Raw genomic sequence first — 13,537 nt, forward strand, 5'->3', positions numbered from 1 at the left:
CTACCAGGAAGAAGGTGTGGTATTTTAAGGAGGGACCTTGCTGTTTGCTCTGCTATGTTGGCCTGCTACTTTTTGCCTAGGAGTAAGAGGAATGGACTTACCTCTCTATATCCTGCAATCTAAAGTTTCTCCAAGGCCTTGACTGAGTTTGCCTCCTGTTTCAGAAGTCTCAGGGACATCAAAGATTTTACCTGCATCTTGCTACCAGCATCTGGTCTCCTCTGCTGAAAGTCCTGCTCTGCCAAGTGGTGCCAAATCCAGTCCTGGGCCCTTGGAGGGGAGTGGGGTGATGCAACACAAGAACTGATGCAACAACACCAGTGTGTCACTTGGAACCAACGCATCCTGCCGCAGAAACGCCGCTTTGCCGCTGCCTGCACCAAAGCTGAGGATGCCACTTGCCAACTGTGTGACGCAACGAACCAGACTTACGACGCAGCCCTTGCTTGGCCGATGCATCAGAACCAGTACTCATTGCTTCTGGGCATCAACGCACCAACGATGTTGCCCAATCAGGAAACAACGCATCGCCTACAGGTGCGACGCATCCTCTCCTTGGATCGATGCATCAGAACCAGTACTCACCGCTTCTTGGCGTCAAGGATGTTGCCCGATCAGGAAACGACGCATCGCCTACAAGCACATTGCATCCCCTCCTTGGATCAACGCATCATAATCGAGTCTCGACGTAATCAAGGTACTGTTAGCGGTTGGCGCGATTTCTGTACCCGGGCTGCATTCCTCCATTGCGGTCAGACTGAACTTTTGGATTTGCCTCAGTCCAGTGAGACCAGATAGTTCTGGGTGGAGCTATTGCCTTCTAAGCACTGCATTTTGATTTAATCTTTGAAAATTCATAACTTGACTTGTGTATGTTGGACTTCTTGTCATTTTGGTCTTGCTTGACTCAGATACATATTAGCTATTTTTATAAAAAGGTGTGGAGTCATTTGTGGTGTTTTGACTGTGTAACTGCGTGGGTGCACAAATAGTTAATGCATTGCCTCTTTAGTTTAGCCTCGCTGCTCTGTGCCAAGCTACCAGAAGGTGAGCACAGATACACTTTTAGTGTGCATCTTACTTGCCCTGACTAGGATTGTGGTCCCTACTTGGACAGAGTGCAATCCTCTGTCCAGTAGAGACCAGATATCTAACAATTGTGCTCACGAGGGTGGTGGTGTCTTTTGGGGTGATCTGGTTCCATGTGGTCAGCAGATGGTCAGAGCTGGTTGCGTTGAGCGGGGGAGAGTTGAGGAAGTCTGTTGGCGTGGGCTGGGGTTCAATGTTTCTGTAGATGGTGATTATCTTATTGTGGAATAAGAGGTTGTCACAGAGTTTTTGCGAGGGGTTTATGCTGTTTTTTGCAGCAGTGGGACTGGAGAACTCCCTGACAATCTTAAAGAGTTATTTGCCAGGGTTGGAGTTGGAGCTGGAGTTTATCTGATCTCTGAGCATCCTGTAGTAGTGTCTGAGAGAGATTTTGAAGGTGGTCCTGTCGAAGGTGTTCTTGCTTGCGCACCATTTTCTCTCTGGTTGTTTGCAGTCACATTTTGCTTTTCTCAGTTCTTTGGTGTACCATTTTCCTTGCTTGATGGATATGATGTGTCTGTTGGTCTCAATGGGTGTGACACTCTTGGCGCTGATGGTTATCCAAGTGTTGAAATTCTTTACACTCTGGTCCAGATTTTTGGCAGTGTCTGGTTTGGATGTGTTGAGGGCATTGGTCCATTAAGTCTGTGTAACACTGCTCCAGCTATGGATGGGAGTGTTGGGTGGCATGGTGGCGGTACGCAGGCTGGAGAAGTTAAATGGACGACAGAGTGACCCGTCCAGCTGAGTTTGGTGATGTAGCTGTATTTGACTTGTTTGCTGGAGGTCAAGATGGGGTCCAGCGTGTGTCCTGCGGGGTGAGCGGAGTCGCTGATAAGTCGGGTGCGGCCAATGTTGTTCATGCTGTTGAGGAGGGTGGCAGTGTTGTGGTCGGTGGGGTCGAGAAAATACTTTGAGAACAAAACTGGATGCAGTTTTAAGAACAACGTATATGTAAAAAAATGTAGTATGTTCATTTTGATTAGAATGCCTGTAAACTTACTAATAACTATGTGTATTGACTATGAATATCTTCCAGGTTACAAATAATATCTCTGCTTCAAATAATGTTTTGCAATTATCCCCCTTCACCTTAAGAAGGAACATATAATCTACTTGGGCAGTTTCAAGCTCGGAGGAATGTATATGAACATCCTCCCCAGAAATGTATTGACTATTCTGCATGAAAACAATGTGGATGTATAAGAACTCCATCTGTGGATAGATACTTCCAACAGCTGAACTCTTAGAGAAGAGTACTTGAGATCTTAATGAGCTCAATGCAAAAAGGTATGGCTATATTTGATGGGGTAAATATTTCAAGAGGTGTACCTGTAATTATTTTTGTATTACACTAGCATGAATAATGCATGTTATCATATGTCAATTTTTTGGAAAAAAATAAAGGAAAATATTACTTACCCAGTAAGCAACTGTTTGTGGGATGTAGTGTTGTAGATTCATATGCTCTGCATACTTCTGCCATCTAGTGTTAGATTTGAAGTGTTGCAAGTTGTTTTTCTTAGAAGAAGAATTGTTTAGTCACAGGATCGAGTGACTCCTCCTTCTAGGTGATATTGCGCATGGGCACTGACTCCTTTGTTAGATTGTTTACCCACAGGCGGCTGAGAAAAGGAGTGTAGAGGAAGTATAGAAAAAGAAATGTCCATGCAAATGTAAAATATACATATATATATATATATATATATATATATATATATATATATATATATATGTACAACTATATACAACTATAAAATAACTGAAACAGCCACAGGCGTCTGTGGAGGAGGAAAGGCGCATGTGAATCTACAGCACTACATGCCATGATCAGATACTTACTGGGTAACATTTTCCATTCAATGGCATGTGTGGCTTTAAAAGCACATGCTCTGCATAGACTGTAAAGCAATTCCTCCATGAAAGCGGTGGCTAGCCTGTGGGATTTGCAGTTGACTGTAAAAGTGTTCTTAGTACTGATTGGCCTACATTGGCTTGCTGGAGTGCAAGAACGTCTACACAATAGTGTTTTGTACATCTGTGTGGTGTAGACCATGTAGCTACCTTACAAATGTCAGCTATGGCTATATTTCCAAGGAAAGCCATAATGGCTCCTTTCTTCCTGGCAGAGTGTGCTCTGGGAGTGACAGGAAATTGTATTTTTGCTTTAGCATAACAAGTTTGAATACATTTTACTATCCACCTAGCTATGCTGCTTTTGGATATTAGATTGCCTTTATGAGGTAGCGAAAAAGCTACAAATAACTGTTTAGTCTTTCTTAAGTCTTTAGTTCTATCAATGTAGAACATTAATGCACGTTTAGCATCTGAAGTGTGAATGGCTCTTTTAGCAACGGAGTCATGCTGCGGAAAGAAGACTTGTAACTCAATGGATTGATTAATGTGGAACTGAGAGACCACTTTAGGGAGGAACTTCAGGTTAGTGTGAAGAACCACTTTGTCCTCATGAATTTGGAAGAATGATTCTTCCAAGGTTAGGGCCTGGAGCTAACTAACAAGTCTGACAGATGCGATAGCAACTCAAAAAGACACTTTCCATGATGGCACTGAAGAGGTCATGAGTGAGGTCGGATTTAGCGCTGCTGGCCCCCTGTGTTACATTCTTTTTCATGGCCCCCGCAACCCCACCACAGGAACACATCCTTGGATTCCCTCACTACCACCCTGCTAATGTGCCCCTCATTTCTCCATAGCCCCCCTTTCACATAGATTCATTTGTTTTAAAGCGCTTGTAAAGGAGGGATTAACTAATCCACTCAGATAGCCATATAAAATATAGTTCTGTTCTTTGCAGCAGGCACTTTAACACTCTGTGCTACTTATGGCGAGTCAAAACTGCCACAGGACAAAACTCTGATTTTTCTCCCGCAGGAACATTAATCACAAGAGGTATCGTTACATTTTAATTGCTTCATGAAGGCTGGAGGCTGAAGGAACTTTTCAGCAGGTGCATTTAAGTCGCACCTTTCGTAAGTTATTTGCTAAACACAGCGCTCCCTGAGGTCAGTGCCACCGAATCCAGGCCAAAACCAAGTGGGCCGTACCGCTTGCACCGCCCTAAAGCCAGCCCTGATTGTGACAATTGGAGTGGCAGTGTCAACCCTTGTTTCTGAAGGAAGTACATTGCTTTCATCTTGTCTGTGAGGACTAAGACAACTTTGTGAGGGAGGTGATGAAGAAATGCTTTCAGGGCTAGAAATACTGCCTGAAGCCCAAGGAATTTGATGTGTACGGATTGATGATGGGAATCCCAATGGCCCTATACTGAGAGTTCTCAAAGGTGAGCGCCCCAGCCTGAGTGTGACATGCCTGTTGCCAGAATGATCTAAGGAACATGGTCTAGGAAAAGGCCGCCCTTTCAACAGGCCGGTGGTGTTCCACCATTGCAGAGAGCGCTGAGTATGGAGGTCTAACAACACTAGATCTTCCCAGTGACCCTGTGATTGAGCTCACTGATGAGACAGACACTGCTGCAGGGGACGCATGTGGAGTCTGGCATTGGTACGATGGCCATGCAGGAGGCCATCATCTCTAACAGTCACATCATAGTCTTGATCGTGTATGATGAATTCTCTTGAAACTGAGGGAGGAGAGACTGAAAGTTGTGAACATGAGCAGGACTGGGGTATGCTATCCCCAATTCTACAATGAGAATAGCTCCTAGAAAGGGCTATATCTGATGAGGTTGAAGGTGGGATTTGAGAAAGTTGAGTGTGGAACCTAAAGTGTGCAGAAGGTCTACTGTCATCTGAGTGTGACGTTGGCATTGTGATTGTGATAATGTGCTGGCTTTGATGATCCAGTTGTCCAGGTAGAGGAATACATGTACATTTTGTCTTATGATATGTGCTGCTACTACTGCTAAGCACTTTTTGAAGACCCTGGTAACTGTGGTGACTCCAAAAGGAGAACATTGAATTGGTAACGCTTGCCTGCAATTATGAATCAGAGATATTTGCGGTGTGCAGGGTGGACTGGAACATGGAAGTAGGCATCATTTAGATCTAGGGCTGTCATAAAGTCACCCTGTTGTAAGAGGGGGATAACATCTTGAAGAGTAACCATGTGAAAGTGTTCTGACAGAATTTAGTGGGTTAAGGGCCTCAGGTCCAGAATGGGCCTGAGAGAGACATCTTTTTTGGGAATGAGGAAGTAAAGGGAGTATACTCCTGTTCCTTGGTGTTGTAGTGCAGCTGGCTCGATGGCCCCTTTGAGAAGAAGGGATCGTACCTATAGTTTGACAAAAAGAAGGTGTTCTTGAGAGAGCTTGTGAGAGTGAGGGGGGATGTTTGGAGGAGTGGTAATGAGCTCCAGATAGTGACCATGTTGGATAATGGCAAGTACCCATTATTCTGAATTGATGTTGACCCACTGTGTACTGAAATTTTGAAGTAATTCCCCGACAGCTGTGGAGTGGTGGGGTGAGAAGACATAGGTAGTCACTGTTTAGATGTTTATACAGAGGTGCAGGTGGTGGCGCTCTTACATCTATCTCGGGTGTTATTACCTCTATAGGCTCCTCTGTAGAAGCCTTGTGTATATGAACTGTAAGCTGCCTGGCCTGAGAGGTGGAAGCCTATGTGCTTGTCGGTTTGTAACCACCTCTGAATGTGGGTGCGACTAAAAGTACCTCTTTGGGAGTAGGACTGAAAAGCAACCATGGCGTTTGTGGTGTCTGTTTCTTTTTTCTGGTTCTCAAGGGTGCAGTACATTTCAGGGCAAAAAAGATGCTCCTTTTCAAAGAGCAAATTGAGTACCGCTTGTTGCACCTCTGGTTTAAAACCTGAGCATCGAAACCAGGCATGTCTCCTTACCAGGATGCTGGTATTGATACCGCGTGCAGCAATGTCTGCGGCATCTAGGACAGATCTGATGGAATTATTACTCATTGTCTGACCCTCTGTGACAATCTGCTGTCCCCTTTTTCAGAGCTCATCTGGGAGATACTGGAGGAGCTCCTCCATCTCATCCCAGTGAGCCCAATCATATCTTGCAAGTATAGCCTGTGAGTTGGCTATGTACCAATGAGCAGCCACTCTTTAGCTGGGGCATCAATATTTTTGCTCTCCTTGTCTGGGTAGGAAAGTCCCCTGTGGCCTGACTATTGGCCTGTTTGCCTGTAGTGGTAGCCACAACAGAATCTGGTGGGATCTGTGATCTTATGTAAGGTGGATTGGAGGGAGCATTTGTATTTTATGTCTACTCTAGGGGTGACAACCCTAGAGCGGACTGGTTACTTAAAAATGTTGTCTCCATGACAAAGCATGCCAGGCAGTATGGGGAGGAACTGGATTCCCTATATGTGGACATTAGGGTATCGAAAAGAAAGGCTTGCTCAATGGGGTCCTTGTGCAGCTCAACATTGTGGAAAGCTGCTGCTCAAGCTATTACCTGCTGGTAGGATGTGGCATCCTCTGGCGGTGAGGATCATGTGGGGTATTTATCCAGATCTGTGGAAATCATGGGATCAGGGCCATATGCGCCCTATGGATCTTGGTCCTGCTGTGTCCCACCCAAATCTTCTCCAGTGAATAAAGGGGAACTCTGTGGAGTTCGATCTACTGCAGTAGGAGAGGCAGGTGAATGAGAAGGAGAGGGGTGTGGAGGTGGTGGAGGAGGTGTTTGAGGGGGAGGAAGAGGAAATGCTTTGTGAATAGTGGTGGTAGCCTTATCCTTAGTCTTCTTTGGAGGTGGTGAAGTATCCAGAGCCTCCTGAAAGGATAGTTTCCTCTAGAAGGAGACGGGGGAAGCAATAATACTCCCATACCGTCATGAATTTGAAGGCGGTACTGACGAGCATCCATGGTCTCTAAAATGGGTTCAAGGGGAGATGATGAGGTGGAAGATTGGCTAAAGTCTTTCAGCTCCGAAGACATTGAATCCATGGTTTTTTGATACTGAGGATTTTGGTCTGTGTCCCTTTGTCGGAGCTGAAGCAGAGATGGCGCTTGTTCGTCTCAGTGCCGAAGTGGTCAGTGCCAAAGGTTGGATGGAAATAGCAACAACATCTTGGACCGAAGATGTTGTGGTCAATGCCAAAGACTCTGTGTTGGCCTTGCCAATTTTCGGTGCTGAGCTGAGGGCGGGGAGTCCAAGCCTGTTTTATGGAACCAGCTATGGCCTGGTGGCAGTGGCAGTCCGGCAACCTGGGTAAGGGGCTTTTTGACAGTCTAGGAGGGGGCAGGATGGGCCACGGAACTCACAGGTTGAGCCGATGTCACTTTGTGACTTTCGATACCCAACTGGATGTTGGAGTCCAGGATGGATAAGGCCTCCCCCTGTTCTGTCTCCTCCTGATCTGCTCTTCCCCGAAGATGTCTGGAGTATCTTCCGGGGTCTTTTCCAATCTAAGGATCTGTAGGCATCGCAGGTGGCTTCTCGATGGTCAGGGGAGAGGAACACGATACACACCAGATGTTGGTCAGTGTGTGTGAATTATGCGTGACACCGAGGACATAAGCGAAATGTCGTCCACTCCATCAGGACAGCAAACTGGTCGGTGCCACATGTTGAGGTTGGACTGAATGGGTGAGGGCACCCTGGAGGGCGTGCTGTTGGTTCTTGGATCGACAGAGTGAGATGAGCACGGGAATGTGAGAAAAATGTGATCAAGAACAATACTGTCAATGGAGAAAATGACGGAAAGAAAGGTTTTGAAACCGGAGAGAGGGGAAGACTGAGCAAAGAGACCCAAGTCCGAACCTGATGAGAAAACAATCTAACAAAGGAGTTGATGCCCATGCGCACTATCATCAGCAAGAAGGATTCACTCAATCCCCCGAGTAAAAAATTCTTCTTCTAAGAAAAACAACTTGCAATACTTCGAACCCAACAATAGATGGCAGGAGTATGCAGAGTATGTTTATCTACAGTCACACATGCCATTGAACAAATATTTTCATGTACGATCATAATTAATGTGTTCCCGGGTAATATCATAGTTGCAGTTGGCTTCTTCAAGACCTCTAGGGAGCTGGCTTTTATCAAGAACAGCACCTTTTAGGCTTCCAGCTACTATGCCACAGCAAGAGGGTGAGGAATGAAGCTGAATTATAAATACATCCATACAATCATTCTTTCCTACAAAGGTGTAGGCCCAAAGGTTAAAATTTCCTGCAAGAGAAGTAATCCCACAGGAAAGGGAGTCCTTGAATGTTGTAATTAAATCTCCTCGTGTGAGTATTTACTTGGAGAGCTTCTGTAGATAACTTCAGAGACATTGTGCCATTTACAGAGCAGAATGACCAAATTTGAGTCATAGCTGTCTCTGAGGACTTCCCAGCTCTTGTCATCAGTTAAGATTCTACAGATGTAGGGTCTAAGGCCTCTATGCTGGCCCCATTAGAAAGGTTAAAAAATCAGTTAGATTGACCACTTATTACATGAACTTACTTGTTCTGTCAAAGGTTACCAAACTGACAACAGGGAATAATCCAAAGTATGTGAATCAATTAACCATTGAATGTTGGAAAATCAGGGGTTTTGACAACAGTGCTGAGAAACAGTTCAGGAATGTGACAACACTAAGACACTTCCTTCACTGCAGAAGGTAATGATGACATCACTAAGTTTATCTATAATGACCTAAATAGTGATGTCCTCACCATGAAGGGTACTGGTGCACCAGGCACCTGAAGCTGCAAGGTGTCGCTCCGCCAGGGGGGCAGGTTGGAAGTCTACTAATCCAGATGGGTTTACCTTTCTGTTCAGTACAGAGATGGACTGAGATGAAGCACCACCAATGTCCTCATACCATTTTTGAACATAGGGAAAAGTACCTCAACAAAATCAATTTAGTTTCATTTGTTTTAAGTTGTGGGTTCTCGCCACTGGAAGGCAATATTGTTAAGGAATGTGGATTTATAAAACGTAACTATCATAGGAGAATATCAGCATTTTGCAAAAAGGAGAAGTTTTAAATTGTACAGCTTACTGTTCAACATATTCTTTTATAGCTCAAATCTACCAAAAAACGACATTAATGTTAACATTGTAAATTCAAAAAATAAACAAGAATACGGGAGACAAATGAAACTGCAGGAAATAATCATCGCAGCACATCTTGTAGGGCAGGATGATTATAGGCATTTTGGCCGAGGGGCATCCGATAAGTGCGGATGATGGCATCTACCAACTTTCTTCTACGCAGAAGATGTGAAGACCGCCTCAGCAGCAATACGTTGAAATAGAATTAGTCCCAACATTGGTTCAGTTACAAAAGTAATATCTTCCCTTTAAAACCTACATTGGTGTAAAAGCTGTTTTTGTTTTCTGAAAACAAGAAACAATCTATGGATTCCATAACTGAAATGAGTTTCTCTGAAATATATGATTGCTTTCAGTATGCCTCAAGAATAAAAAAATAGTTGCACTGTCATCCTACTTTCTTATTTCAGTAAGAGATTCCTCAAAGGCCTGCAGGAAACATTACTCTTGTCTCTTATCACAGCAATTAAATAAAGCAAGCCATGGCTTGGTGGGTGCACCAGTCTCTCTGATTAGTTGGAAAAATGCCATTGCTATTACCAAATCTCACAGCAAGCCAATTATTAAGCCCTGGAAGATAGGAATTGACCGATCTCTTGCTTTCTAAATGAGCTAATGCCCCCGTCCCCCCAACAGACCTGGGAACCGTCACCTACCCAGGGCAGAAATTAAATAATGAAATGGGTCCATTGTGGACCCCCGCCCCAGGGACCACCACCTCCCTAGGGCAATTTAATCAATTAAGGGGGAAGGCCACAGGCCCCTCTCCCCATATCCCCGGGGCCCGCCAACTCCCCAGGACTGAAAATAAATAATGGAGGGGGTCCGTCAGGGACACCCGCCCTAGGGACCACCACCTCCCTGGGACTATTTAAATGTTGGAGGTGGGCCAAACGCCCCCCCCCCCCCCCTGTCGTGGAACCAATAATAGGCCAGGGAACCGCCACTCCCCAGGATATAGCAGGGGGACCCCACTTACACACATGCACCCACTCACAGACCCACTCAGACACTCATGCATCCTCTCAGAAACCCACTCAGACATTTACACACCCTCTCACAGACCCACTCAGACTCTCACACATACACTCACAGACACTCTCACACCCACTGTCACACCCACAGACACCCTCTTACACCTACTCTCACATTCACACAAACGTAGGTCATTTTATTTCATTTTTTTTTTAGAGAAAGGGATGTGAGGTCCCCTCACCAAACCTCAGAGTCCCCGGGGAAACGATCTCCCTGGGCCCATGTAAAAAAAAGGGAAGGGGCCACATTGGCCCCCGAACCAAAAAAGACCCCATCCCTTGGGCTGCATAACTAAATAATCGGAAGGGGAGGTGTCACCTCCCCAAACCACCCCAAGAGGCCATGGGTATCCCATTACCTGGGTCCAAAATGTCAATAGGAGGGTGACCCTCTCCCCGAGCCTTAAAAAGGTCCCAGGGTACCCATTTCCTGGGCCAGCTCACTATACCTCTGGGGTATAACAGTTTCCTGCCCCCACTAGCACGGTCAGGGAAACCTGTTTGCACCCATTTGCCAGGAGAGTTTTCAAATCTCCCACAAAACGGGGAAAAATCACTATGGACCTGATTTAGAACTTGGTGGATGGGTTACTCTGTCACATTGGTGAAGGATGTCCCATCCACGGAAATCTAAATCCCATTATATTCAATGGGATTTAGAGTTAGGTGAACAGGACATCGGTCACCATTGTGACAGAGTAATCCATCCTCCAAGTTCTAAATCAATCTGCTCCTAGATAGCAGGAGATTTAAAAATGCTCCCGCCTCTGGAAGCAGACTTGTATTCTGTTTCCCTGGCCACACTGATGCAAGCAGGGAAACAAAACACATATTGCTCCCACCAGGAAGGAGCATGCATATTTAGCTGCTCCCTCTGTGAGAGAATAATGCTGGCTCCCACACCATCAAGGTCGCCTGCAGGGGCTCCCCCTGCTGCTCTCAACATAGCCCTTGGTGGGTGTTTCAGGTGGGGACTGGGGCTCCCACCCATAATTCACGAAGGCCCCAGGGACACAATAGGGTCGGGGAAAAAAATACAGACAGCCCCATGGGATCGGATCCACTGGGCCCGAGAAGGCTCGAAGAGGGGGTGTCAGACTGCCACCTTCCCTTCTTTTTTAATGATATTTGAAGTCCCCGGGGGTCAATTCAGGCTCGGGGGGCTGCAAGCACACCTCCCCATTTTTTTATTATATGTGGCCCAAAGGGGGTGTAGTCCCCGGGACATAACAAGGCTCCAGGAGTGGGGGGCGCACAATTCCCTTTCTATTCTATTTGGGCCCTGGGATGGAGTCCCTGGGGCCTGACTAGGCTTTGGAAGGGGGGCTGCACATCACCCTCCACTTAGAATTCGGCCCCTGGGAAAAGGTTCCCCTTTTTTGTTAAATTTGGCCCTGGGGATGAGTTCCTAGAGCCTAATGGAGCTCGGAGAGAGAGATGAGGTCACACAGGCCTTTCCCACTTAGAATTTGGTCAGGGGAGATGGTGTCCCCAGGGCCCAAGAAGGCTCAGGGAGGGGAGGTCTGCACGCCATGTGGCCCCCCTCCACAAGCCATATTAGGCCCTGGGGACCCTAGAGCTGTGTTTTTTTAATTAATTAAAAGGATGAGGCTATGTGCCCCCACTGTCATGAGGCCTCTGGGCCTAATGAGGCTCGAGGTGAAAGGGCTATGTGGCCCCCTCACACTTAGAATTCGGTCCCTGGGTATGGTGTGCTCAGGGCCACCCTCCCCTTAAAAAATATAGTGGGCTGCGGGGTATGTGGTCCCCTCAGACGAATATGGCCTAGAAAGGAGGGTCGCTCACTGCCTCCCCTTCGGGCACCAGGGGATGGATTCCCCAGGGCTTTAAGTCTACCTCCCCTTAAAAAACTATTTGGACCAAGGGGAATGGTGGACATCGGGCCGGAGTCGCCCTGTGGAGGGGGGCCACGTGCCCACCTCTCCAAAAAACATAAAAGCGTCGCCCTCCCCCCCCGGGCCCTGCCCCACCCGGGGGGTGGGGTGGAATAACAAGTAGCACGGGAGACCATGCTTCTCTTTTTTCTTTTATTTCTCTGAAGCATTTTTTTTTTTTGATTAAAGACGTTTGGCCCCATGAGGGTTCCCACCACCAGGCTTAGGGAATCAGAGTATTGTAACGCTCCCCCTTGCATTTTTTTATTTTAATTTTATTTTTCTTTACCTTTTTTTGGACTAGGGGCTGATGAAAAGTGAATGGGGAAAAAGTGTTCCCCCTCCTACCTCCATTTTTTAATCAGCCCCCGCTTGATTGAAAATCCCAAAACTTTCCATGCGCAAACTAGTCAAAAGGTAGCACTTTTTTGGAAAGTTTCATGGAGATTCGTCAAACGGGGACAAAGGTATTAGCAACACAAAAAATGCATTCCCTATGGAACACAATCCTAACTTTAGCTACCCAGTGGCGACTGCCACTGGGTAATATACAGATAGTACAAATAGGATTTCAAATGGTAGGAAGTACAAAAATGAAACGAGGCTGCACAATATAGCAGTATAACAACTTTACGTTTGCACAGTATATACTTGTCATAGCTGCAAACATTACAATCCTGTAAAAAATGCAATATTGCATCAACACTTTGGAACCACTGGTAAGATCATTTTGAACTATTATACACCAAAACCTACAACGTAGGGCAATCAGCCATTACCAAGCCTTGGGGTCAGTAAGGGCTTCCCATTGAGACAACAGGGTAAGAAGTTGCTAATGGTGGGTCTCTCTTTCTGGGGACCCATTAGAGGATGTACCCGTGGAATACCAAAACTGTAGCTTGAGGGGCTCTAAAAGTTTAGTGGCCCCATAAACTCCGCCAAAAAGTAATCAAGCACAGGAACCCCAGAACAAAAGAAAAATGAGGCATGGAGGACGCTGCTTCTGTATGTATCCTGTACTCTCAACTCTACACTGTGTAATACACTATAGTACTTGCATTGGCAAATAAATGATGCCAGCTACACATCTGAGTTTGTAAGTGTGGTTTTACCTGCGATGTGCTGTGAGGTCATCGTCTGTTATGCATGCACCGCGGGGACTTTTCTCGTCTGGGATATTTGCTGTGATAAGGCTGTGGGCGTTGAACCAGATGTGCCGGACAGGGTGCCTGAAAAGGAAGCAACGTGATTTCCTGTCATTTAGTCATACACAATGTTCAGAGGTTTAATCGTCAAATCTTAAAAAAATAGGTCTCAGGAACTTGTCGATCACTTACTAAAAAGTATGTTTTTAAAAGATCCTAGTGCAAAGGCAAAGAAACACATTTGGCTCTGAACCAGACTTTAATGGCACTGTGTTGTGAAGCCAATAAGACACAAGCACTGGCAATGGCAATAGGTCTGGCTTTAAAGAAATGTTGTTTGGTCATGTGAAACACACAACTTTTGCTC

The 13,537-nt window shown here is 45.9% G+C and overlaps 1 protein-coding gene across 1 annotated transcript in view; it reads right to left on the bottom strand.

Annotated features, from left to right (window-relative positions):
• The window catches only part of FBXW8 (F-box and WD repeat domain containing 8), a 484,866-nt gene that overhangs the window by 13,084 nt on the left and 458,245 nt on the right, over positions 1 to 13,537 (bottom strand). The window contains exon 10 of the mRNA XM_069214505.1: positions 13,138 to 13,254. Coding sequence (XP_069070606.1) covers positions 13,138 to 13,254 — 117 coding nt within the window. The remainder of the gene's footprint in view (positions 1 to 13,137; positions 13,255 to 13,537) is intronic.

Source organism: Pleurodeles waltl, chromosome 11 (genome assembly GCF_031143425.1).
Source record: "Pleurodeles waltl isolate 20211129_DDA chromosome 11, aPleWal1.hap1.20221129, whole genome shotgun sequence".
NCBI lineage: Eukaryota > Metazoa > Chordata > Amphibia > Caudata > Salamandridae > Pleurodeles > Pleurodeles waltl.